The 25,807-nt window shown below is 40.1% G+C and overlaps 1 protein-coding gene across 2 annotated transcripts; it reads left to right on the top strand.

Moving 5' to 3' along the window:
• Positions 1–16,479: 16,479 nt before the first annotated feature.
• LOC128654116 (uncharacterized) lies at positions 16,480–24,930 on the top strand. Of its 2 annotated transcripts, XM_053707803.1 has the most exons (3): positions 16,480–16,520; positions 17,035–17,179; positions 22,655–24,930. In XM_053707803.1, the coding sequence occupies exon 3, from the start codon at positions 22,663–22,665 to the stop codon at positions 24,808–24,810; it is 2,148 nt and encodes a 715-aa protein (XP_053563778.1). In that variant the 5' UTR covers positions 16,480–16,520; positions 17,035–17,179; positions 22,655–22,662; the 3' UTR covers positions 24,811–24,930. The 2 variants fall into 2 exon arrangements, with proteins under 2 accessions (XP_053563778.1, XP_053563777.1); XM_053707802.1 differs by lacking the exon at positions 16,480–16,520 and having other exon boundaries at positions 16,890–17,179.
• Positions 24,931–25,807: the final 877 nt, after the last annotated feature.

Genomic DNA, 25,807 nt, shown 5'->3' with positions numbered 1-25,807 from the left:
AAATATTAATCCTAAAATAGCTATAATATAATTATAATTTATATTGTAGCTATATTAGGGTTTATTTTACATGTAAATATTTAGCTTTAAATAGGAATAATTTATTTAATAAGAGTTAATTAATTTCGTTAGATTAAAATTATATTTAAGTTAGGGGGGTGTTAGTGTTAGGGTTAGATTTAGCTTTAGGGGTTAATACATTTATTAGAATAGCGGTGAGCTCCAGTCGGCAGATTAGGGGTTAATAATTGAAGTTAGGTGTCGGCGATGTTAGGGAGGGCAGATTAGGGGTTAATACTATTTATTATAGGGTTAGTGAGGCGGATTAGGGGTTAATAACTTTATTACAGTAGCGCTCAGGTCCGCTCGGCAGATTAGGGGTTAATAAGTGTAGGCAGGTGGAGGCGACGTTGAGGGGGGCAGATTAGGGGTTAATAAATATAATATAGGGGTCGGCGGTGTTAGGGGCAGCAGATTAGGGGTACATAGCTATAATGTAGGTGGCGGCTCTTTGCGGTCGGCAGATTAGGGGTTAATTATTGTAGGTAGCTGGCTGCGAAGTTGTGGGGGGCAGGTTAGGGGTTAATAAATATAATATAGGGGTCGGCGTTGTTAGGGTACATAAGGATAATGTAGGTGGCGGTCGGCAGATTAGGGGTTAAAAATTTTTTATCGAGTGGCGGGGATGTGGGGGGGCCTCGGTTTAGGGGTACATAGGTAGTTTATGGGTGTTAGTGTACTTTAGAGTACAGTAGTTAAGAGCTTTATGAACCGGCATTAGCCCAGAAAGCTCTTAACTACTGACTTTTTTCTGCGGCTGGAGTTTTGTCGTTAGATTTCTAACGCTCACTTCAGACACGACTCTAAATACCGGAGTTAGAAAGATCCCATTGAAAAGATAGGATACGCAAATGACGTAAGGGGATCTGCGGTATGGAAAAGTCGCGGCTGAAAAGTGAGCGTTAGACCCTTTTTTTAATGACTCCAAATACCGGCGGTAGCCTAAAACCAGCGTTAGGAGCCTCTAACGCTGGGTTTCATGGCTACCACCAAACTCCAAATCTAGGCCTTATTTTCTATTAAAAATGAGCCTTGGCAAGTGGTCTGAACAGAAGCATTCATTGGGCATACATAAGGCTCCCCACCCATGTTACATTGTATTTTCTATTGTGCAAGTTTACAGTTTTATGTCTTCAAAAGTCAGCTTGCGAATTTGTCTCTAAATATGGAATGGAACCGCTTTAGAGACTTTGCAGGGCAGGCTCACATATGCAAGCCTGTCTGTAGCATGTTAAGAAGTGGCAGTCATCAGACCACTGCTTCATAACCTCTTGTTTGTTCAGGGTGACTGACAGGCCTTGCGCTCATGAGATTGTTGCTTTGGAGCAGGGGGTGGAGCTCTATAAATATTTCCTTATGTAATAATATATGCACTCACTGCAATCTCAGAAGGACAGGTTCTGTAGTTGAGAACCTTGTACCCCCGTGCTTTAATAAATTAGGCCCAATATACTAATTATACTCAGAAAACAACAGAAGTAAATGGAGGGTAAAGTATGCTGAAAAAAAGCACAATTAGATTTGTATTTGCTTAAAAAATGTTCCTATCAGTGCTGGATGTTCCCTGTTACATTAGCTCTCCCCTGCACAATTCAGCATTCCAGAGAGCTTCATTACTACAGGAGACAACTCCATCCAACAGTAAAGCCCCCTTTTTATAGAAAATTGAGATAATGATTTCTTCTTCTGATTTTGCTGTTCTTGTAAAAAATATCTTTAATCCTCAGATTTATTAAATCTCCTATAATATTTAAAGGCTTTTATCACATCACCTCTCTCCATTATCCCCTTTAAGCTTCACATGCTAAGATTATTAAAGGGATATGAAACCTAAAAAAGGAAATCCAATTTACTTCTATTATCAAATTCGCTTCATTCATATGATATTCATTTTTGAAGAGATATCTAGATAGATGTCTGCAGCACTACATGGAAGGAAATAATGCTGCCATCTAGTGCTCTTGCAAATAAAAAACATTTTGGTAAAACAGCTGCCATATAGTACTTTAGACATGGGCCAGCTCCTGAGCGTACGTCCCTGATTTTCAGCAAAAGATACCAAGAGAATGAAGAAAACTTGCTAATAGAAGTAAATTAGAAATGTGTTTAAAATTGCATGCTCTATCTGAATCATGAAAGAAAACATTTTGGTTTCATATCCCTTTAAGGGCTAGATTACGAGTGGAGCACTCCCACTAGAGAGTAAACTTCCCCAGGGGTTAACTTCACGCGTGCATTGGGTAGTGCTGGTATTGCAAGTTGAAAGTAAAAATATTGCGTTTGCTTGAAACCCGTGTACAAAAAGTTAACCACAGAATAGCGCATTTGCAATATCACAATAACCTCATTGACTTCAATGGAGCAGCGAAGTAAAAAAAACAACACCTATACTCACGTGCTAACCCCCATTACAATAAAACCACTTACTGTAATAACCCCTTAACTGCCACACAAAAGGAACTGGGAATAGCTGAAAATGTTAGTTTGTGGATAAATAACTAGATAAAAGATAGGGAGCAACGAGTAGTAGTAAATGGATCATACTCAGATTGGACAAAGGTAATCAGTGGAGTACCCCAGGGATCAGTGCTGGGCCCTGTTCTATTTAATATTTTTATAAATGACTTGGAGCTAGGATTAAATAGCGACATCTCTATTTTTGCAGATGATACTAAGTTAAGTAAGGTCATTAGGTCAGAGCAGGATGAACTTTTGTTACAAAGGGACCTGCAAAAATTAGAAGTATGGACAGGTAAATGGAAAATGAGATTTAATACAGGAAAATGCAAGGTTCTTCATTTTGGAAGTAAAAATAAGCAGGCAACGTATTATTTAAATGGGACAAGACTTAGCCAAACACAGGAGGAAAGGGATTTTGGGGGTAGTAATAGATAACAAGCTAGAGATGGCTGCACAATGCAGGGCAGCAGCTTCAAAGGCTAATAAGATACTAGCATGTATTAAAAGAGGCATTGGCCTCTAGTTATCAAGGGCTGGCAGACCTGATCCGACACTGTGGATCAGGTCCGCCAGACCTCGATGAATACGGCGAGCAATACTCTCGCCGTATTCAGCATTCCACCAGCAGCTCACAAGAGCTGCTGGTGCAACGCCGCTCCCTGCAGACTCGCTGCCAATCGGCCGCCAGCAGAGGGGTGTCAATCAACCCGATCGTACTCGATCGGGTTGATTTCCGGCGATGTGTGTCCGCCTGCTCAGAGCAGGCGGACAGGTTATGGAGCAGTGGTCTTTGTGACCGCTGCTTCATAACTGCTGTTTCTGGCGAGTCTGATGACTCGCCAGAAACAGGGGCCATCAATCTCCATATGGAGCTTGATACATATGCCCCATTGACTCAAGGGAGGAAAGCATAATTCTGTCACTATATAAAGCCCTAGTAAGACCTCACCTTGAGTATGGAGTGCAGTTCTGGGGACCAATCGCAAAAAAAAAAGATATTGCAGAACTAGAAAAAGTTCAGAAAAGGGCCACAAAGCTAATAAGGGGATTGGAGAATTTAACCTATGAGGAGTGGCTAGCCAAACTGGGTCTGTTTTCTTTAGAAAAAAGGCGCTTAAGAGGTGACATGATTACTTTATATAAATATATTTTCAAGGCCCATATACAGAGATGGCAGAAGCTCTGTGTATTCCAAGAAAATTGTTTGTGACCAGAGTTCACAATTTAAGGTTGGAGGAAAGGAGATTTAATCTCCTGCAACGGAAACATTTTTTCAATACCAATGCCAATACCCTAGATACATTTAAAAATTATTTGAATACATTTCTGTCTATAAACAAAATTCATGGATATGATTGCTAGTATTAAATGGGTCACCTTTTAGTGGGATTATTTAAGCTTAACTGGAGCTTTTTGTATATATTTTAGATTTGTATAGGTTGAACTCGATGGACTTTGGTCTTTTTTCAACCTCATCTACTATGTTACTATGTTACTATGTTACACCCCATCTCTTTTAACCCCACTAAACTATTAACCCTTAATTTGACATATCACCCATCTCAAACTACCCCGCTACACTATTAACCCCTAATCTGCCATAATATGCATCGCTAGTTACCGCTACATTATTAACCCCAAAAACCGCCACATCCTCCACCACAATAAACCCCAAACCTCTTAAGCCATAAACTGCCACAACCCCCACCACAATAATACCTACACTGCTTAACCTCCAAACCGCTATTACCCCATCACAATAACCCCCTACTATATTAACCCCCTGTCAGCTAACCCCTAAGACCAGTAATTAAAAATTAGGTTTAATTAAACCTAATCTAAAAATCACCCTGGAAAGGGCATTTGTCGAGCAGTGTCCTAGTTTAAGTGATTATAGATCTTTGCAAAAAAAAGTGATTATGACTCTTTTGCAAAAAAATCTATCCTAAAAAAGAAAAAAAAACTCCTAAAGTTTAGATTCACCACCTTGAATCTGTCTCCTTTGAGGGACAGCAGCGGGTCCATGGCAGCGTTACACTACTCATGCTTCTTGGGCAGTCTTCTTCTGAACTTCTACCTGATCCTTCTTCATGCTGTGACCACAGCGCATTGAACAATGAATGCAAGGTTCCCCCTTATAAAGGGGTGCCCTTGCATTTCTATTGACTGATTTATGAATTCCAATTCAAAACAGCCAATAGAATAAACGCTTCTATGGTGTCACATGCTTTTAAAGGATGGATTATCAGTTTTACATTAACAATCATGAGAGGCAAATCATCCTTTGCAATAGTAACTAAGTTGAATCAGTGCTGAATCAGTGCTAAACCACCTTAAGAGAATACAAGAGTGCAGGCTACCCCAGTCTACACATGTGCAAACAGACAGAATTTACAAGTTATGCGCAAAAACCCAGTGTGTAAATAACGCTAAAAAAACAGAATTTATGCTTACCTGATAAATTACTTTCTCCAACGGTGTGTCCGGTCCACGGCGTCATCCATTACTTGTGGGAAATGTTCTCCCCCACAGGGAAAGGCAAGGAGAGCACACAGCAAGAGCTGTCCATATAGCTCCCCCTCTGGCTCCGCCCCCCAGTCATTCGACCGACGGTTAGGAGAAAAAGGAGAAACTATAGGGTGCCGTGGTGACTGTAGTGTATAAAGAAAAAATTTTCAACCTGATTAAAAAAAAAAAAAAAAACCAGGGCGGGCCGTGGACCGGACACACCGTTGGAGAAAGTAATTTATCAGGTAAGCATAAATTCTGTTTTCTCCAACATTGGTGTGTCCGGTCCATGGCGTCATCCATTACTTGTGGGAACCAATACCAAAGCTTTAGGACACGGATGAAGGGAGGGAGCAAATCAGGTTACCTAAATAGAAGGCACCACGGCTTGCAAAACCTTTCTCCCAAAAACAGCCTCCGAATAAGCAAAAATATAAAATTTGTAGAATTTGGCAAAAGTGTGCAGAGAAGACCAAGTCGCTGCCTTACATATCTGGTCAACAGAAGCCTCGTTCTTATAGGCCCATGTGGAAGCCACAGCCCTAGTAGAGTGAGCTGTGATACAGTCAGGAGGCTGCCGTCCGGCAGTCTCATAAGCCAAGCGGATAATGCTTTTCAGCCAGAAAGAGAGAGAGGTAGCAGTAGCTTTTTGACCTCTCCTCTTACCAGAGTAAACGACAAACAAGGATGAGGTTTGTCTAAAATCTTTTGTTGCTTCTAAATAGAACTTTAAAGCACGAACAACATCTAAATTGTGTAATAAACGTTCCTTCTTTGAAACTGGATTCGGACACAAAGAAGGAACAACTATTTCCTGGTTAATGTTCTTGTTGGAAACAACTTTTGGAAGAAAACCAGGCTTAGTATGCAAAACAACCTTATCTGAATGGAACACCAGATAGGGTGGATCACACTGCAAAGCAGATAATTCAGAAACTCTTCTAGCAGAAGAAATAGCAACCAAAAACAGAACTTTCCAAGATAGTAACTTAATATCTATGGAATGTAAAGGTTCAAATGGAACCCCTTGAAGAACTGAAAGAACTAAATTTAGACTCCAAGGAGGAGTCATGGGTCTGTAAACAGGCTTGATTCTAACCAAAGCCTGAACAAAAGCTTGTACATCTGGCAAAGCTGCCAGTCGTTTGTGCAACAAGACGGATAATGCAGAAATCTGTCCTTTTAGAGAACTAGCTGACAATCCTTTATCCAAACCTTCTTGGAGAAAGGAGAGATTCTTTGGAATTTTAATCTTACTCCAGGAGAATCCTTTGGATTCACACCAACAGATATATTTTTTCCATATTTTATGGTAAATCTTTCTAGTCACAGGTTTTCTGGCTTGGACCAGAGTATCAATCACAGAATTTGAAAACCCACGCTTGGATAAAATCAAGTGTTCAATTTCCAAGCAGTCAGCTGCAGAGAAGCTGAAGAGATTGGGATGTTCGAATGGACCTTGTACTAGAAGGTCCTGTCTCAAAGGTAGCTTCCATGGTGGAGCCGATGACATATTCACCAGGTCTGCATAACAAGTCCTGCGTGGCCACGCAGGAGCTATCAGAATCATCGAGGCCTTCTCCTGTTTGATCCTGGCTATGAGCCTGGGGAGGAGAGGAAACGGTGAAAACACATATGCTAGGTTGAACGACCAAGGCGCCACTAATGCATCCACTAGAGTCGCCTTGGGATCCCTGGATCTGGACCCGTAGCAAGGAATCTTGAAGTTCTGACCGGACGCCATTAGATCCATGTCTGGAATGCCCCATAATTGGGTTAACTGAGCAAAGACCTCCGGATGGAGTTCCCACTCCTCCGGATGGAAAGTCTGACGACTCAAATAGTCCGCCTCCCAGTTGTCTACTCCTTGGATGTGAATAGCAGATAGATGGCAGGAGTGATTCTCTGCCCATTGGATTATCTTGGTTACTTCCTTCATCGCTAGGGAACTCTTTGTTCCCCCCTGATGATTGATGTACGCAACAGTCGTTATGTTGTCCGACTGAAATCTTATGAACCTGGCTTCCGCTAGCTGAGACCAAGCCAGGAGCGCATTGAATATAGCTCTTAGTTCCAAAATGTTTATTGGGAGAAGCGACTCTTCCCACGACCATAGGCCCTGAGCTTTCAGAGAGTCCCAGACTCAGCCCCAAGAGGCTGGCGTCGGTCGTGACGATGACCCACTCCGGTCTGCGGAAACTCATTCCCTGAGACAGGTGATCCTGGGTCAACCACCAGAGAAGTGAGTCCCTGGTTACCTGGTCTACTTGAATTTGGGGAGACAAGTCTGTATAGTCCCCATTCCACTGATTGAGCATGCACAGATGTAATGGTCTTAGATGAATTCGAGCAAAAGGAACCACATCCATTGCTGCGACCATTAGTCCTATTACTTCCATGCATTGAGCTATGGAGGGTTGAGGAATAGAGTGAAGAACTCGACAAGCTTTTAGAAGCTTTGTCTTTCTGACGTCTGTGAGAAAGATCTTCATTTCCACAGAATCTATTATTGTTCCCAGAAAAGGAACCCTTGTGGACGGTGACAGTGAACTTTTTTCTATGTTCACTTTCCACCCGTGAGATCTGAGAAAAGCCAACACAATGTCTGTATGAGCCCTCGCTTTGGAAAGAGACAACGCTTGGATTAGGATGTCGTCTAGATAAGGTGCTACAGCGATGCCCCTTGGTCTTAGGACCGCTAGAAAGGACCCTAGCACCTTTGTGAAAATTCTGGGAGCGGTGGCTAAACCGAATGGAAGAGCCACAAACTGGTAATGTTTGTCCAGAAAGGCGAACCTCAGGAACTGATGATGAGATTTGTGGATTGGGATATGCAGATATGCATCCTTTAGATCCACGGTAGTCAAAAATTGACCCTGCTGGATTGTTGGTAAGATTGTCCGAATGGTTTCCATCTTGAAGGATGGAACTCTGAGGAACTTGTTTAATATCTTTAAATCCAGAATTGGCCTGAAAGTTCCCTCTTTTTTGGGAACCACAAACAGGTTTGAGTAAAACCCTAGACCTTGTTCGCCGGAGGGGACTGGGTTTATCACTCCCATCTTTGATAGGTCTCTTACACAATGTAAGAATGCCTGTTTCTTTATCTGGTCTGAAGATAAGCGAGACAGGTGGAACCTTCCCTTTGGAGGAAGTCCCTTGAATTCTAACTGGTATCCCTTGGAAACTATCTCTAGTGCCCAGGGATCCAGAACATCTCTTGCCCAAGCCTGAGCGAAGAGAGATAGTCTGCCCCCTACCAGATCCGGTCCCGGATCGGGGGCTACCCCTTCATGCTGTCTTGGTAGCAGCAGCAGGTTTCTTGGTTTGTTTACATGGGCTTCCAAACGGGTTTGGGCTGGGCCGCGTTACCTTCTTGTCTAGCGGCAGTGGAGTTATTAGCCGGTCCATTCCTGAAATTGCGAAAGGAACGAAAATTAGACTTGTTCTTAGCCTTAAAAGGCCTATCCTGTGGGAGGGCATGGCCCTTACCCCCATTGATGTCTGAAATAATTTCCTTCAATTCCGGCCCAAAAAGGGTCTTACCCTTGAAAGGAATATTCAGTAACTTAGTCTTGGACGACACATCTGCCGACCAGGATTTTAGCCAAAGCGCCCTCTGCGCTACTATAGCAAAACCTGAGTTTTTCGCCGCCAATTTCGGTATTTGAAAGGCGGCATCCAATATAAAGGAATTAGCTAACTTTAATGCGTGAATTCTGTCCATGACTTCTTCATAGGAAGTCTCTTTCTGGAGCGACCTTTCTAGTTCTTCGAACCAAAAGGACGCCGCTGAAGTGACAGTAATAACACACGTAGCTGGTTGAAGGATGAACCCTTGCTGAACAAAAATCTTTTTAAGCAATCCTTTCAATTTTTTATCCATAGGATCTTTGAAAGCGCAGCTGTCCTCTATAGGAATAGTTGTGCGCTTCGCTAGTGTTGAAACAGCTCCCTCAACCTTCGGGACCGTTTGCCATGCGTCCCTTCTAGGGTCTACTATGGGAAACATTTTCTTAAATATAGGAGGTGGGGCAAAGGGTACACCTGGCTTCTCCCACTCCTTTTCCACTATGTTCGCTACCCTCTTAGGTATTGGAAAAGCGTCGTCGTGCACTGGGACCTCTAAAAATGTGTCCAATTTGCACAACTTCTCTGGTACTACCATGGAATCACAGTCATCCAGAGTAGCTAATACCTGATGATAGCGCGGAGATGTTCTAGCTTAAACTTAAATGCCACTAGATCAGGTTCTGCCTGTTGAGAAATTTTTCCTGAGTCTGAAATTTCACCCTCAAACAGCCCTTCCCTCACAGCCAATTCCGATTGATGTGAGGGTAAAATAGATAAGGCATCGTCAGCGTCTGATTGTTCATCCTTTTTATCTGTATTTAAAATTGAACAATCACGCTTTCTCTGAAAAACTGGCAGTTTGGATAAAAGATTTGCTATAGAATTATCCACTACTGCTGATAATTGTTGCATAGAAATAAGCACTGGCGCGCTAGGTGTCGCCTGCGCGGGCAAAGCTGGTGTAGACACAGAAGGAGAGGATGTAGAGCTATCCCCACTACCTTCATTAGATAAATCATCTTGGGCAACATTATGAAAAATAACAGAGCTGTGCTGATTTTGTTTGGACGCTATGGTGCAATTATCACAAACACTCGAAGGGGGAACCACATTTGTCTCTATACACACAGAACATAGGTTATCTGATGGAACAGACATGTTAAACAGATTTAGGCAGGCAAACAATGCAATAAAAACGATTTTAAACAAAAACGTTACTGTCTCTTTAAATAATAAAATGACACATTTATTTCTGAATGTTTAAAAAACTATGAAGGCAATATCCAATTTTTCTGAAATTTGGACCCCAGTGTCTTAATGCTTAGAAAGTATTGCACAGCAAATATGGAGACTCTAGCTCTTAAAACAAGCAAACCGGAGCTAATTGTTTGATTTAACCGTTTTTACACACCACAATCCCAGCTACAGCCTTGCTGCAGCTTTTTACCTTCCTTAGGGGTCACCATTCACAGAAAAAAGCCTTTTGGAGTCACTTTCTGAGTCACAGGAACCTCTCACATGAATCTGCATGCACTGCCTTGAAATTCAACTGCACAGCTGAAGTGCCAAAATGAGGCTTCCTCCCTCAGCACACTAGAGTGAAGGGGCCTTCCTGACTAGATTTAGGTGTCTAAAACAAGCCAGATCAATAAAAAAACGTTCCCAAGTGTATGTGAGCTTATAAAATATTTCAAATGGTATAATATTGTAATAAAAACCAATCGATTTAGCCCCTAACAGTGTCTACCAGCATAAAAAACAAAAAGGGGAAGCCTGTTATCTTTTTTGCTGAGGTGAAAGAAAAATGGCTTACCGTTTCCCCTGAGGGGAAAAATGACTGTCATCTAGCATTAGCCTGTGTTGTTAGAAGGAGACTAGTCATACCTGAAGCAGGTGAGTCTGCAAGCTGTTACCCCCAACTGAAGTTCTCTAGTTTCAACAGTCCTGCGTGGTAACAGTAATGGATTTTAGTTACTTGTGCTAAAATCATAGCCCTCTTAAACAGAAATCTTCATCACTTTTCTGTTATAGAGTAAATAGTACAAGCCAGCACTATTTTAAAATAACAAACTCTTGATAGAAGAATAAAAAACTACAACTAACACCACAAACTCCTCGCCATCCCCGTGGTAGATGCTACTTGTTCAGAGCGGCAAGGAGAATGACTGGGGGGCGGAGCCAGAGGGGGAGCTATATGGACAGCTCTTGCTGTGTGCTCTCCTTGTCTTTCCCTGTGGGGGAGAACATTTCCCACAAGTAATGGATGACGCCGTGGACCGGACACACCAATGTTGGAGAAACCTTCTTGTTTTGCGCGATATGGTGCATTAAGCTATTAGATCAGGTGTAATTTTTATTATTTTGAATAATTTCGTTTACTATTTTTGTAATCTTAGATTTTTTTTATTTTTCGTAATTTTAGAATTTTTTTTGTAATGTTAGTTTTTTAATTTTTTCATAGTGTTAGGATTTTATAATTATGAAATTTAGGTTATTTTATTTTTAGTTTATTTTAGTTTTTTTAAATAGTTACGTTAGCTTTATTTATTGTTTAATCTTAGGTATTTTTTTATTTCACAGGTAAGTTTTTATTTATTTTAAGGAAGCTATATTGTAACTTTATTTTATAGTTAGGGGGTGTTATATTTAGGGAATGGAGAGTTGCGGTACAGGCAAAAACGATAGCGGTATAGCCGTACCGCCGTGACTTGTAATATGGGTGACCTACCATTCCGCGCCCAAAGGCCAATTTTTCAGCAGTGTAGCCGTACCACAAAACTTGTAATTTAGGTGAGAGTTTGTGCTATATCTGAATATTAGGTTGTGATTGGTTAGCAAGGGTTCTTATGTTCAGGGGAACACGGCAATCACTTAAAACCAGAATGTTGTGAATCTGCAGACCAGAACACACAGCCCATGACAATCCAGCAGGATGTGGGAGGGTTAAGTATAAAATATGCTTGCAGGCAGCTTATCTCTTAATTTAAGAGACATTGCTTACAAAAAAGAGAACACAACAAGTGTGGGATCGTTTTTCAAAACAAAACAGTAGAGTGCAATAATCTGTATTCTGTGACCTTCATTTATAGTTTTAAATTATACAAACTTGAAAATACTACATTACACGTAATTGTTTGATTTGACTTTGGCAGGCGCACTAGCCAATTTCTTGTTCCAGTGAAGAGAAATAGGTCATACAGGGCACTTCTGTTTCATATACCCAAGGGAACTCATAAGGGTTCATACCCAACTAAGGAAAACATGTGCAATCTTTTTGAATGTATGATCTTTATATTCTTGTATTTGTTTTCATCGCACATACATGCATATTTATGTATTAAAACAATGAGAAACAGATACTCCTAAACATTTAGTAATAATATTTTTGTTTTGCTGCATACTTTGTGTGGCTCTTGCTGTGCAAATGCAATCTGCATTCATAAATAGGACTATGGGATAGGAAAAGAGTGGCATTTTGTCAAAACAAAATAGTGAGCATAGCTGTGTTGCCAAATCTGAAAAGGTCAGAAAAGAAAATGCAATTTTATTATGGCATGAAATAAAAACAAATGTATTTCCCTAATGGAGACTTTATAGATTCATTTGAGGTATTTCTAATTTAATTACCAATCAAATAAGTGTATATTTAAAACATATTTTTATAACAACATTGGAAAAACAGCAAGATGGACAATCAATTATAATTAAGGACAACAAATAGGTTGCTGTAATGGATTTAATTTCTATTGTATTGTCCTATTTCTTTGGTGTATTGCCAGGTGTATTGTAGAAATTCTGTGCAGGTGTTCCAGAAGGTCAACAAGCTTATATCTAGTTACTGGCTAGAATATCATACTCCTTAAAGGGACACTAAACCCAAATTGTTTTCTTTTATGATTCAGATAGAGCATGCAATTTAAGAAACTTTTTAATTTACTCCTATTATCAATTTTTCTTTGTTCTCTTGCTATCTTTATTTAAAAAGCAGTAATGTAAAGCTTAGGAGCTGGCCCATTTTAGGTTCAGCACCCTGGGTAGTGCTTGCTTATTGGTGATTACATTCAGCCAACTAATAAGCAAGCATAACCCAGGTTCTGAACCAAAAATGGTCCGGCTCTTAGCTTTAGATTCCTGCTTTTTAAATAAAGATAGCAAGAGAACGAAGAAAAATTGATACTAGGAGTAAAATAAAAGTTGCTTAAAATTGCATGCTCTATCTGAATTATGAAAGATCTTTTTTGGGATTTAGTATCCCTTTAATACAGTTTTGTTGGGTCTTACTTTAGAAAAGGAAATTTTCTGCAGATTATATATAGACTAGTCCTAAAGCCCGTTCACACGGGCCATTTCTCCAACATTGGTGTGTCCGGTCCACGGCGTCATCCTTACTTGTGGGATATTCTCTTCCCCAACAGGAAATGGCAAAGAGTCCCAGCAAAGCTGGTCACATGATCCCTCCTAGGCTCCGCCCACCCCAGTCATTCTCTTTGCCGTTGCACAGGCAACATCTCCACGGAGATGGTTAAGAGTTTTTTGGTGTTTAAATGTAGTTTTATTCTTCTATCAAGTGTTTGTTATTTTAAAATAGTGCTGGTATGTACTATTTACTCTGAAACAGAAAAGGATGAAGATTTCTGTTTGTAAGAGGAAGATGATTTTAGCAGACAGTAACTAAAATCGATTGCTGTTTCCACACAGGACTGTTGAGATGAAGTAACTTCAGTTGGGGGAAACAGTTAGCAGTCTTTTCTGCTTAAGGTATGACTAGCCATATTTCTAACAAGACCATGTAATGCTGGAAGGCTGTCATTTCCCCTCATGGGGACCGGTAAGCCATTTTCTTAGTTAAACATAAAAGAATAAAGGGCTTCAAAAAGGGCTTAAAAACTGGTAGACATTTTTCTGGGCTAAAACAATTGCTTTACTAGGCATATTATGCAGATTCTAACTAATTATTGGTATTATAATCTTGGGGAACGTTTAGAAAAACGGCAGGCACTGTGTTGGACACCTTTTTCAGATGGGGGCCTTTCTAGTTATAGACAGAGCCTCATTCTGGGACTGTATAGTGAATATGAAATTTGGTGTGCAATACTTTTAATGCTTTAAGACACTGTGGTGAAATTTTGGTGAATTTTGAACAATTCCTTCATACTTTTTCACATATTCAGTAATAAAGTGTTTTCAGTTTGAAATTTAAAGTGACAGTAACGGTTTTATTTTAAAACGTTTTTTGTGCTTTGTTGACAAGTTTAAGCCTGTTTAACATGTCTGTACCATCAGATAAGCTATGTTCTATATGTATGAAAGCCAATGTGTCTCCCCATTTAAATTTATGTGATAATTGTGCCATAGTGTCCAAATAAAGTAAGGACAGTAATGCAACAGATAATGATATTGCCCAAGATGATTCCTCAAATGAGGGGAGTAAACATGATACTACATCATCCCCTACTGTGTCTACACCAGTTATGCCCACACAGGAGGCCCCTAGTACATCTAGTGCGCCAATACTTATTACCATGCAACAATTAACGGCTGTAATGGATAACTCCATAGCAAATCTTTTATCCAAAATGCCTACTTATCAGAGAAAGCGCGATTGCTCTGTTTTAAACACTGAAGAGCAAGAGGACGCTGATGATAACTGTTTTGACATACCCTCACACCAATCTCAAGGGGCCATGAGGGAGGTTTTGTCTGATGGAGAAATTTCAGATTCAGGAAAAATTTCTCATCAAGCTGAACCTGATGTTGTGACATTTAAATTTAAATTAGAACATCTCCGCGCACTGCTTAAGGAGGTGTTATCTACTCTGGATGATTGTGACAATTTGGTCATTCCAGAGAAATTATGTAAGATGGACAAGTTCCTAGAGGTTCCGGTGCCCCCCGACGCTTTTCCTATACCCAAGCGGGTGGCGGACATAGTAAATAAAGAGTGGGAAAGGCCCGGCATACCTTTTGTTCCCCCCCCTATATTTAAGAAATTATTTCCTATAGTCGACCCCAGAAAGGACTTATGGCAGACAGTCCCCAAGGTCGAGGGGGCGGTTTCTACTCTAAACAAACGCACTACTATTCCTATCGAAGATAGTTGTGCTTTCAAAGATCCTATGGATAAGAAATTAGAGGGTTTGCTTAAAAAGATTTTTGTACAGCAAGGTTACCTTCTACAACCAATTTCATGCATTGTTCCTGTCACTACGGCAGCGTGTTTCTGGTTCGAGGAACTAGAAAAATCGCTCAGTAAAGAATCTTCGTATGAGGAGGTTATGGACAGAGTTCAAGCACTTAAATTGGCTAACTCTTTTGTTTTAGATGCCGCTTTGCAATTAGCTAGATTAGCGGCGAAAAATTCAGGGTTTGCTGTCGTGGCGAGCAGAGTGCTTTGGCTAAAGTCTTGGTCAGCGGATGTGTCTTCCAAGACAAAATTGCTTAACATTCCTTTCAAAGGTAAAACATTATTTGGACCTGATTTGAAAGAGATTATTTCAGACATCACTGGGGGAAAGGGCCACGCCCTCCCACAGGATAGGTCTTTTAAGGCTAATAATAAGCCTAATTTTCGTCCCTTTCGCAGAAACGGACCAGTCTCTAATTCTGTATCCTCTAAGCAAGAGGGTAATACTTCACAACCCAAACCAGCCTGGAAACCAATGCAAGGCTGGAACAAGGGTAAGCAGGCCAAGAAGCCTACCACTGCTACCAAAACAGCATGAAGGGATAGCCCCCGATCCGGGACCGGATCTAGTGGGGGGCAGACTTTCTCTCTTTGCTCAGGCTTGGGCAAGAGATGTTCAGGATCCTTGGGCGCTAGAAATAGTTTCTCAAGGTTATCTCCTGGAATTCAAGGAACTACCCCCAAGGGGAAGGTTCCACAGGTCTCAATTATCTTCAAACCAAATAAAGAGACAGGCATTCTTACATTGTGTAGAAGACCTGTTAAAGATGGGAGTGATACATCCAGTTCCAATAAGAGAACAAGGAATGGGATTTTATTCCAATCTGTTCATAGTTCTCAAAAAAGAGGGAACATTCAGACCAATTTTGGATCTAAAGATCCTAAACAAATTTCTCAAGGTACCATCGTTCAAAATGGAAACTATTTGAACGATCCTACCTACTATCCAAGAAAATCAATTTATGACTACCGTGGATTTAAAGGATGCGTACCTACATATTCCTATCCACAAGGAACATCATCAGTTCCTAAGGTTCGCTTTTCTGGACAAGCATTACCAGTTTGTGGCACTTCCATTTGGATTAGCCACTGCTCCAAGGATTTTCACAAAGGTACTAGGGTCCCTTCTAGCGGTTCTAAGACCAAGGGGCATTGCAGTAGTACCTTACTTGGACGACATCCTGATTCAAGCGTCGTCCCTGTCAAAAGCAAAGGCTCATACGGACATCGTCCTAGCCTTTCTCAGATCTCACGGATGGAAGGAGAACAAAGAAAAAAGTTCTCTGTCCCCGTCAACAAGAGTTCCCTTCTTGGGAACTGTAATAATGGCATGATCTGAATTCACATATGGTCTGGAAGGGGTATATATATATACATATATATATGGTATATGTATTCTACAAGAACTCAGCTGAATGGTCAAGAAGGGGTTAACTCCTCATTCAGATACTAGGTCACTATGGAATGTAGAAAGATCACATTACCAGACCCCCATCTGAGAAGGATGACCAGCTGGCTTAAGATCCTTTGTCTAAGGCTAATGCCATTCCCTACCCCCAAAGCACATGCAGGATGAAACCATATACTCTTAAAATTACAATGAGGGCTTGCTTATGAGTGACATCATCATTGTGGGAGGGATGAAAAACTTACAATAAAAGTAGCAGGAATACTGGAGTTTACCCTCTTTTTCACTCTTTTTCAATTGGAATGGTGACCACAGCTAACATCAGAAGTAAGTGATCCTTACAGACACATAATTTCAGCACACCATACTTTCACATAGATTGGGCAAATGTATTAGTGTAATATTGATGTATAGTTCACTGCTGAGTATTTATAAGTGATTTGCATATGTGTAATTTATATTTAATCTGCATATTGTAATAATGTTTAATTAGCCTCATTGTAATAAAAGTTTTGTTACTGCTGGAATAAGACTTCGTGAGTTTATGACCTTACAAGTAGTTTAAGCTAGTGATTGTGTGTTAATATTATATAGTGGATATAATAATTCATAAGGGATTATTAAATGTAATATTAGCCTTTCACTAAAGTGTATAGCAAATAGATACTAAGATTTATAGAGTCTTAGGTACCATTTAAATGCAGTTATTTCATTGGCGAGCCAGCGAATTTTCTTACCAACTACACTTGTTTTAAGGGGGGACTAATCCAGGTTCTTTTTATAATACAAGTGTGATTTTTGGACGAAAATTGAACCTAGTTTTTGCTATACTGTTTTTGAGTTGAGCGTTTCAGCAGTAAAGTCTTTGGCCAAGACTACAGATCCAGAGAGGCATTACCTAAGGATCAGTTGAACCAGACGCAGAGAAAATCATATCGCGCAGGACGTGAATCTGATTTGCTGGCAGTCTGAAGACACTTTAAAGTGTGAGTATGGAATTAATTGTTAAATATGCAGAATGTAGCACATTTGAGCCTGTTGTTGATGAAAATACTGACATAGTTAAAAGACTGAAAGATGTGTGGTTGCAATGTGAGAATGAGAATAAGCTTATTGATAAAAAAAGGTTTTGTTTAACAAAAGAAAAATCCAAATTACAGAATTGCATGAAACTGTTGTTGGCTATCAAAGACCAAATGAATAGAGCAATCTTTGAACATTCTCCCCCAATAGCCATGTTAACAGAGATCAATTGTAACACATTAGATGAGAATTGCCCCACATGTGGGGTAAATGCAGAATATATTAATACTTTAGAAGAAAATTATGACGCAAGAGGCCAACTTATTGCTTCATTGAGACAGGGACTTGCAAACTTAACCCCTGTTGCAGTATTAAATGAGGACAATGCATGTGTGTCGCAGGAAGATGGGGCACATGTTGATGGGGGAAGGGTGCAAAGCCCACATGTTGATGGGGGGAGGGTGCCTATTCCACACAGTGAGGAAAGATTGGATCACACACAAAATACCGAGAGCACACACATTCCCATACTAACCCCACAGATAACTAGGCCAAGAACATTAAACACAGAACATCAAACAGATACTTTATCACTAACACCCAGTGTAAGATCCAGGGGAAGAAATTTAACTCAATCGCAAAATTTACTTTTTTCTACCACCTCTGCTGAAACATCATCCCTGGTATCAACTACCCTTATAAAACAAGATAGAGATAAAGTAATGAGACAACTGGTAAAGTTAAAACCTCTCTTTCCAGTGTATGATGTTAAAGCAGATGTTTTCACTAACATGTCAAATTTTGAGTCTGCAGTAAAACAATACATGCTGTCACATAAGGAAGCATGCTTTTTGTTAAAAATGTGGCTTCCAGGCAGCATTGCAGCTAGATTACAATCACCAGTTGCAGGCCCAGTTAATTTGAACACAGATTGGTTTAAGGAGGATAAATGGGGTTCAGATGGGGACAGATTAAAAGCTGTTTGTAAACTAGTGACAGGGAGTAGAGATTTAGACAGTCACTCTCTCGCAGAAATGCAAGTAGCATTAAATGATGACCCATGGGTATTTGCAGCTAAATTTGAACAATTATATAGACTGACACACAGAATTTCACCAGAACAAACACCTCATGATATGTTGCAGTATTTAATTAAAAAATTCACATATTTGGAACCTAGCATACAAATGATGGCTGAGGAAAAGAATACACTAGAGGGTGTGTTATCTATTATAGGTAAGGCTAGGCAGAACATTTTAAAGAAAAAGAGCACAGGGCAACACAGAATTGCTGTGGTAACCACTAATGAAGGGAAACAAAAATATTCAGAGGGTCCCTTCAAAGGTATTTGCCATTACTGCAATAAATATGGGCACAGACGAGTAGATTGCAGATTCTTAAAGAGAATTCAGAAGGAAACTGAGGGAGGGCAGGAAAGATTACATCCCTCTGCACCTCCAAAAGAAAGCTATGCACATAATTGGGTAGGGAAAAATAACAAGATTAAGCCCCCAGATAAAACAGGACAGGAATACACCCCAAAGCTTAGGCCTGGTACTAATCTGTATGGCCCAGCGCATGAGGCTTTGAGAGTGATGACTGTGGGGGGAGGGGAAGTGGGATATCATGAAAAGAATTATGAAAATAATTCTCCTCTGATATCCTGCTCTGACTGACTACCTCAGGCCCTGGATGACATGGTCCCTATATGTAACACCTTTAGGGATCATTCTGGACGTCCCTGTGTCTATGGTGTGATTGAGGGCCATCGCACAAAACTCCTCATAGACACAGGAGCTTCAGTAACTTTGACAGACTTACCATTAAGTCCCCCACAAGGGACAAGACAGACATTTCTTGTGGGACTTGGGGGATCCCAGTCCCAAGCATCCCTTATCCCAAATGTGACTATGACACTAGGTAATCAGTGGACTAAGGAAATTCCCATTTGGCAGAGCAAAAACACAGAGGGTACAATACTTGGTGCTGATATAATGAGATCAGAAGGGATGATAGTGGACCTATGTAACAATGTTTTGTGGAGGGATACTAGAGGGAGAAAACCTGTAATATTAGATGACTCTTACATCAGTCCCATAGCATCCATTGCATCAATTCCTTCAGAAAGGGTGTGGCCGGATACTGAAAGTCACCCTGATTTGAAGAGATTGGTCATGGATTTCCCTGACATATGGGCTCAACATAAGAATGATTGTGGCATATTAAAAGGCATTGAAATCAATATTGTAGGCCCTGACCCCCCTCCACAAAGACAGTATCGTTTTCCAGCAGAAGCTATTGAACCTGTGAGGCAAATTATTAGTCAGCTTGAAAGCCAAGGGATAATTAGGAAATGTTCCTCCTCTAATAATTCTCCTTTGTGTCCAGTAAGGAAAGCAAATAATACTTGGAGGTTAACTGCTGATTTTCGTATGGTGAATAAAGTTACCCCACCTGTTACAAATCTAGTTGCTTCTACTCCTGAAGTGGTATCCAAACTGAGTGCCACATGTAGGTGGTATTCTGTTCTGGATATAAGTAATGGTTTTTGGAGTGTCAGACTAGCCCCAGAGTGCCAATATAAGTTTGCTTTCTGCTTTGATAACATGCAATTTTGCTTCAATTCGCTTCCTCAGGGCTTCCACAGCTCGCCTACATACTTTCACCAAGCATTAGCAGAGGTATTAAAAACATTCTCAGTCCCAGAAAGTATCATACAGTATGTAGATGATATTTTGTTACAAACAGAGACAGTAGAGGAACATTTGGAGCGGCTGAATGAACTGTTTGGCTTGATTGCTGAATCTGGCCTCAAGTTAAACACTTCAAAAGTACAATTAATGAGACAAAAGGTGACATTTTTGGGAGTATCAATACAAAGGGGTACAAGATGCCCTACTAGAGAACGAGTTACAGCCATACTTCAGGTGCCCAGACCTTTGCATAGGCAGTCCTTAAGACAATTCTTAGGCTTGGTAAATTTTTCTCGTGATTTCATTGAAGGGTTTGCTGAAAAAGCAAAACCTCTCTATGATCTTTTGAAAGGGGAGGATGTTGGGAAAATTCCTTGGAATACAGAACATGAGGAAGCATTTAAAGTGTTAAAGGAAGGTTTAGCATCAGCCCCTGCCCTTGCCACAGTGGAGAGGGAGGCCCCTTTTGCTTTACAAACATACACATCTGACACTTCAATTTCCACAGTCCTACTGCAGGAGAAGGCTGAAAAATGGAGGCCTGTTGGCTATTTTTCCAGGCTTCTTACTCCAGTAGAGAAAGGTTATGACGCATGTATCAAGGCTTTGTTAGGGGTGCATTGGTCAGTTCAGGCTACTGAGCATATAGTGGGATTTGGGAAGCTCATCCTCCAAACACCACATACCCCTATAAAGCTGTTATTGGAGAAATCATTAAGTGGGGTTTCAACAAAAAGAGTGACTAGGTGGTTAATAGATTTGCAACATCGTGACATCACTGTACAACACAATGCAAAATACACATTACCCCAACTAATGCACACTCAGGGTGAACCCCATGACTGCACAGAGACATTCACACACAGGGAATCGCCTCATAAATTGTTCAGGGACAAAACTTCTCCCCAGGATTTACAAATTTATGTAGATGGCTCAAGATTTTGGCAGGATGGTCAATTTAATACTGGTTTTGCTATTTGGGTCCCCTCGCAACAATTAGCTCTTAAATTTATGTTACCAAGATCATTCTCAGCACAGAGAGCAGAATTAGAAGCCATTTCTATGGCTTGCCACAGGTTTGACACACAAGACATTTGTATATACAGTGACAGTGCCTATGTGACCAGATCACTGACAGAGTACTTACCAATTTGGAATCTAAGGGGAATGGTAGACTCAGCAGGCAAACCATTGTCACATGTTCAAGCCCTTAAGAAATTGGTAGATTGGGGAACACAGCACCCATTGCAGTCAGCTATTGTTAAAGTTAAGGCACACACACATTTCACAGATGCACATTCACAAGGGAATGCACATGTGGACATGTTAGCCAAACAGGCAGCTGTAGATGGGGAACCATGGCAATCAGATGAGAATGACAGTGAGACACAGGAAGCATGGAGAGAGCATGTTACATCTAAAGATACAATGGTACACATAGCAAAGATTACAATGGTAGATTCAGAGGTACCTGATTTGAAAACAGAACAAGCTAAAGATCCTAACCTTTTCCCTCTGTTACAGGAACAGCAAACACTCCCAAATGGTTATTCAATTTGTAATGGGTTAATATGTTACTCTAATCCCAATGATCCACAGGCTAAATTGGTTTTTGTGGTCCCAAGTCATTTGCAGGGACCTATAACACAGCAAACACATTCTTTTCTTGGGCATATTGGGCAAAGTGCATTAGAGTACCATTTAAGGCAAAAATTTCATTGGCCAGATTTAGCAGAAACCTGTTTAAAATGTGTACAAGAATGTTTAATTTGTGCTCAAATTAATCCACGCCCTAAAGGTCAGAGACCCATTCTCCAGAGAATACCAGTAGCAGATGGCCCCTGGAAAGCTATCCAAATTGATTTTATAGGCCCACTTCCACTATCAAAGGGGGGTCTCAGGTATGCCCTAGTAATTGTAGATATTTTTTCAAAATGGGTTGAGGCTATTCCACTTCGTTGTGATACTGCACAGGCTACTGCCAGAGCACTGTGGGAACATGTTTTCTCAAGATGGGGGTTTCCAACACTCATTGAATCAGACAGGGGTACACATTTTACAGGTCAGGTAATGCAAAATCTCTGTGCCCTACTGGGAATACAGACAAGATTTCATGTACCATATCATCCACAATCCTCTGGTATAGTTGAGCGCATGAATCGCACATTAAAAACAAAATTGTCAAAAATGCTTTCCCAGTATGGTAAATCATGGGTCACACATCTTCCAGCAGTTCTAATGGCTATTAGAGCTACACCATCAAATGCTACCAAGTGTTCTCCCTATGAGCTCATGACAGGGAGAAAGATGGCATTAGGCCACCCAGGTGAACCACAATTGTCTACTCCCTTGAGAGAATCTGTGTCTAGAGATCAATATCTCTCCCAAATTCAGGAGCAGTTGAGCTCACTGCTAATTTTTGCTGCCTCTAATATGGCCCCAACAGATTGTAAATTTTCATCTACACCTCAAACACCTCTGTTTGAGAAGGGGGGATTGATCATGATTAAAAATTTTCGCAAAAATTCTCCCTGGGATGCAAATTGGGAAGGACCTTATAGAATTTTGGACAAATTGGGTAATACTGTAATTAAAATAGAAAGATCAACCCCTGGGAAAACCAGAAGGCAGCCTGGTTACAAATGGGTCCATGTTGACCAATGTAAATTGTATAGAGGGACAGTTGTCCCAGATGTAGATATTTCTGCTAAGAACTGATATTCTCTTAATCTTTTTTTTTGACAGATTTCATTATGTGGAGCCTGAGAGGAATGATCGCCACAAACCTATTTGTATTTGTGTGGGTGTTATTGCAAAAACTTCCAATCTGTGACTGTAATGAACTTTCAATCACAAACCTCACAAGGAGTCGTAGATGGAGCTCAAGCAGCATCATCAGAGGATGGACAGGCTTATGGAGCTCTCAAGACCTTCACAAAGATTGTTTGGGAAAATTGACTTTTAATGTGGGTGGGAAAATTGAAATATTTGCAGAAAAACATCAAGACAATTTAATTGGTTTTTGGAGGGTCAATCAGGGTAATAAAGTTGAATGGGAATGTAAGTGGGTGGCTTGGGGAAAATGGACTGTAGGTCTGGTGGGAGAAGGTGTTTCTGTGTCTACAACATTTACAAATCCTATTCACACTATAAATGGCGATAACTATAATATAACCAAGGTTATATTTGAACAACAAATTGGAGAAGGGATTAATTGGAGGGTTACAGCTGCCAACTTTGGTGGAGGGATTGAAGTATACTTAAAAATAGATCAAATAAAGGAAACAACCACATTTACGCCTTTGATCTATTCTACTTTAATCACTACACCAAAGATGAAACATTATGACAATACTCCAATGTGTAAGGGGAAAAGTGTTGTTTCTAGTGGTCCATTTCAAACAAGTACAATCAAGCCAACTCCAGTATTGAGGGATGCCACATTCCAATTTATCACGTGGAAGATTAAAATAATAGATTGGCTAGTTTCCACACATTACCAAAATTGTTCCAGAATTACTGCCACTATGGAAAAAGCATTAGTTAAGTGGGCAGAAGGTACTAGGAGAAGGACTAGGAGGGATATCATGGATACAGTTTTGGGAGGTGTGGGAACAGGGCTAGGTGTGGTAAATTCCATTGACATATCCAGCCTAACAGCAACCTTACAGTCTCAGGGGATGTTAAATGCAAAAGGGATTCATACGCAACAAATGATAAACACCCTGGTAGAGACACTGACACAGACAGTCATTCAGGTTCAGGGTCCTGCCATTCAACATACAGAGGAAATACTGATAGGAGTAATTAGTAGGTTAAGGGAAGTATCCTGGGATTTTGTGTGTATTTCCATGCAAACAGAATTATCAACTGACTTTAAATTAATAGCACAGGCTATGGAAAATAACCATACACCTTTGGGAGGGTGGGAGCAGTCTGTTGTTAACAGTTTTGCATCAAAACACAGAGAATTATGGTTAAACAGTTGGTTGGGATGCAGGGAAAATATATGCAGGGCTACTTCACTTGTGCCCACTAGTGGTACCTATCAGAATGTTTATCATTTGTTTTCACTAGGAACACCTGTCACAGAATCTCATGTTTTACATCATGAGTTAGAGTTCCCAAATTTTATATGGAATGGTTCCCATATGGAACAGGTAGACATGTCTGGCTGCATAAGGTTTCCTTCTAAAATGTTATGTCTACCCAACCAGGCAAGAATAATTTTTGATTCCTGCTGGCATAATCACTCATATTGCAATGGTTTTGTGGAGAAAGTTAATCCCCAAGATATGATTTTTCCCTTAGGACAAGGAAAGGTGTGTTTTGTTGCATTGAAGCCTAAAGATGAAGTGCATGTATGGTTTGACAGGTGTAATTCAAGGGAACAAATCACACCAGGGATTTATTGTATTACTGGGTACCCTGTGAGGATAAGTTCACTACAGTTTAACTTCACTGTCCCACAGTTACTCACATATAACGCTACCTTGGGGGCTCCACTCATAACCCCAATATTAGTAGATGATGCACCTTGGCAAAAATGGGTAACCTTATTGCAAAAAGACTCTGTGTTACTAGAACATCTTAAAAATTTTGGGGAACGTGTTCATGTAAATTTCTACCATCAGGAACAAGAACTACAAAGGATTGAACATACTTTTACGGAGATGTCAAGTGCAACCTGGTGGCAGAAATTAGCAAATTCCTTTTCGAAACAGTCATCATGGGGTTCTGCATTGGGAAATCTGTTTATACATCCATTTATAATCATATTATTTATTTCTATATTATGTATAATTATTCAAATTTGTATGTGTTGTTATTTAAAATCATTAATTGCACGTGTATATCACTTATATTATGGTATGCGAATGGAAGCGTCTTTAGTACACTAATATAGCCATCACACATAGGTGGGGTTAGGAATCTTCCATCAGATTCACTCATATAAAACAACCATTGGAATGGAAGGGTATGGTAACTTCCATTGCCAAAAGGGGGGAATGTAATAATGGCATGATCTGAATTCACATATGGTCTGGAAGGGGTATATATATATACATATATATATGGTATATGTATTCTACAAGAACTCAGCTGAATGGTCAAGAAGGGGTTAACTCCTCATTCAGATACTAGGTCACTATGGAATGTAGAAAGATCACATTACCAGACCCCCATCTGAGAAGGATGACCAGCTGGCTTAAGATCCTTTGTCTAAGGCTAATGCCATTCCCTACCCCCAAAGCACATGCAGGATGAAACCATATACTCTTAAAATTACAATGAGGGCTTGCTTATGAGTGACATCATCATTGTGGGAGGGATGAAAAACTTACAATAAAAGTAGCAGGAATACTGGAGTTTACCCTCTTTTTCACTCTTTTTCAATTGGAATGGTGACCACAGCTAACATCAGAAGTAAGTGATCCTTACAGACACATAATTTCAGCACACCATACTTTCACATAGATTGGGCAAATGTATTAGTGTAATATTGATGTATAGTTCACTGCTGAGTATTTATAAGTGATTTGCATATGTGTAATTTATATTTAATCTGCATATTGTAATAATGTTTAATTAGCCTCATTGTAATAAAAGTTTTGTTACTGCTGGAATAAGACTTCGTGAGTTTATGACCTTACAAGTAGTTTAAGCTAGTGATTGTGTGTTAATATTATATAGTGGGTATAATAATTCATAAGGGATTATTAAATGTAATATTAGCCTTTCACTAAAGTGTATAGCAAATAGATACTAAGATTTATAGAGTCTTAGGTACCATTTAAATGCAGTTATTTCAGGAACAATAATAGATTCCTTAGAAATGAGGATTTTTCTGACAGAGGTCAGAAAATCAAAACTTCTAAGCTCTTGTCAAGTACTTCA

Source organism: Bombina bombina, chromosome 3 (assembly GCF_027579735.1).
Source record: "Bombina bombina isolate aBomBom1 chromosome 3, aBomBom1.pri, whole genome shotgun sequence".
NCBI lineage: Eukaryota > Metazoa > Chordata > Amphibia > Anura > Bombinatoridae > Bombina > Bombina bombina.
This window is presented reverse-complemented; position numbering and strand designations above follow the sequence as displayed.

Bases quoted from the DNA above. Each gene is read 5' to 3' on its own strand.
- LOC128654116 (XM_053707803.1), top strand. From the start codon at position 22,663: ATGTGGAGCCTGAGAGGAATGATCGCCACAAACCTATTTGTATTTGTG.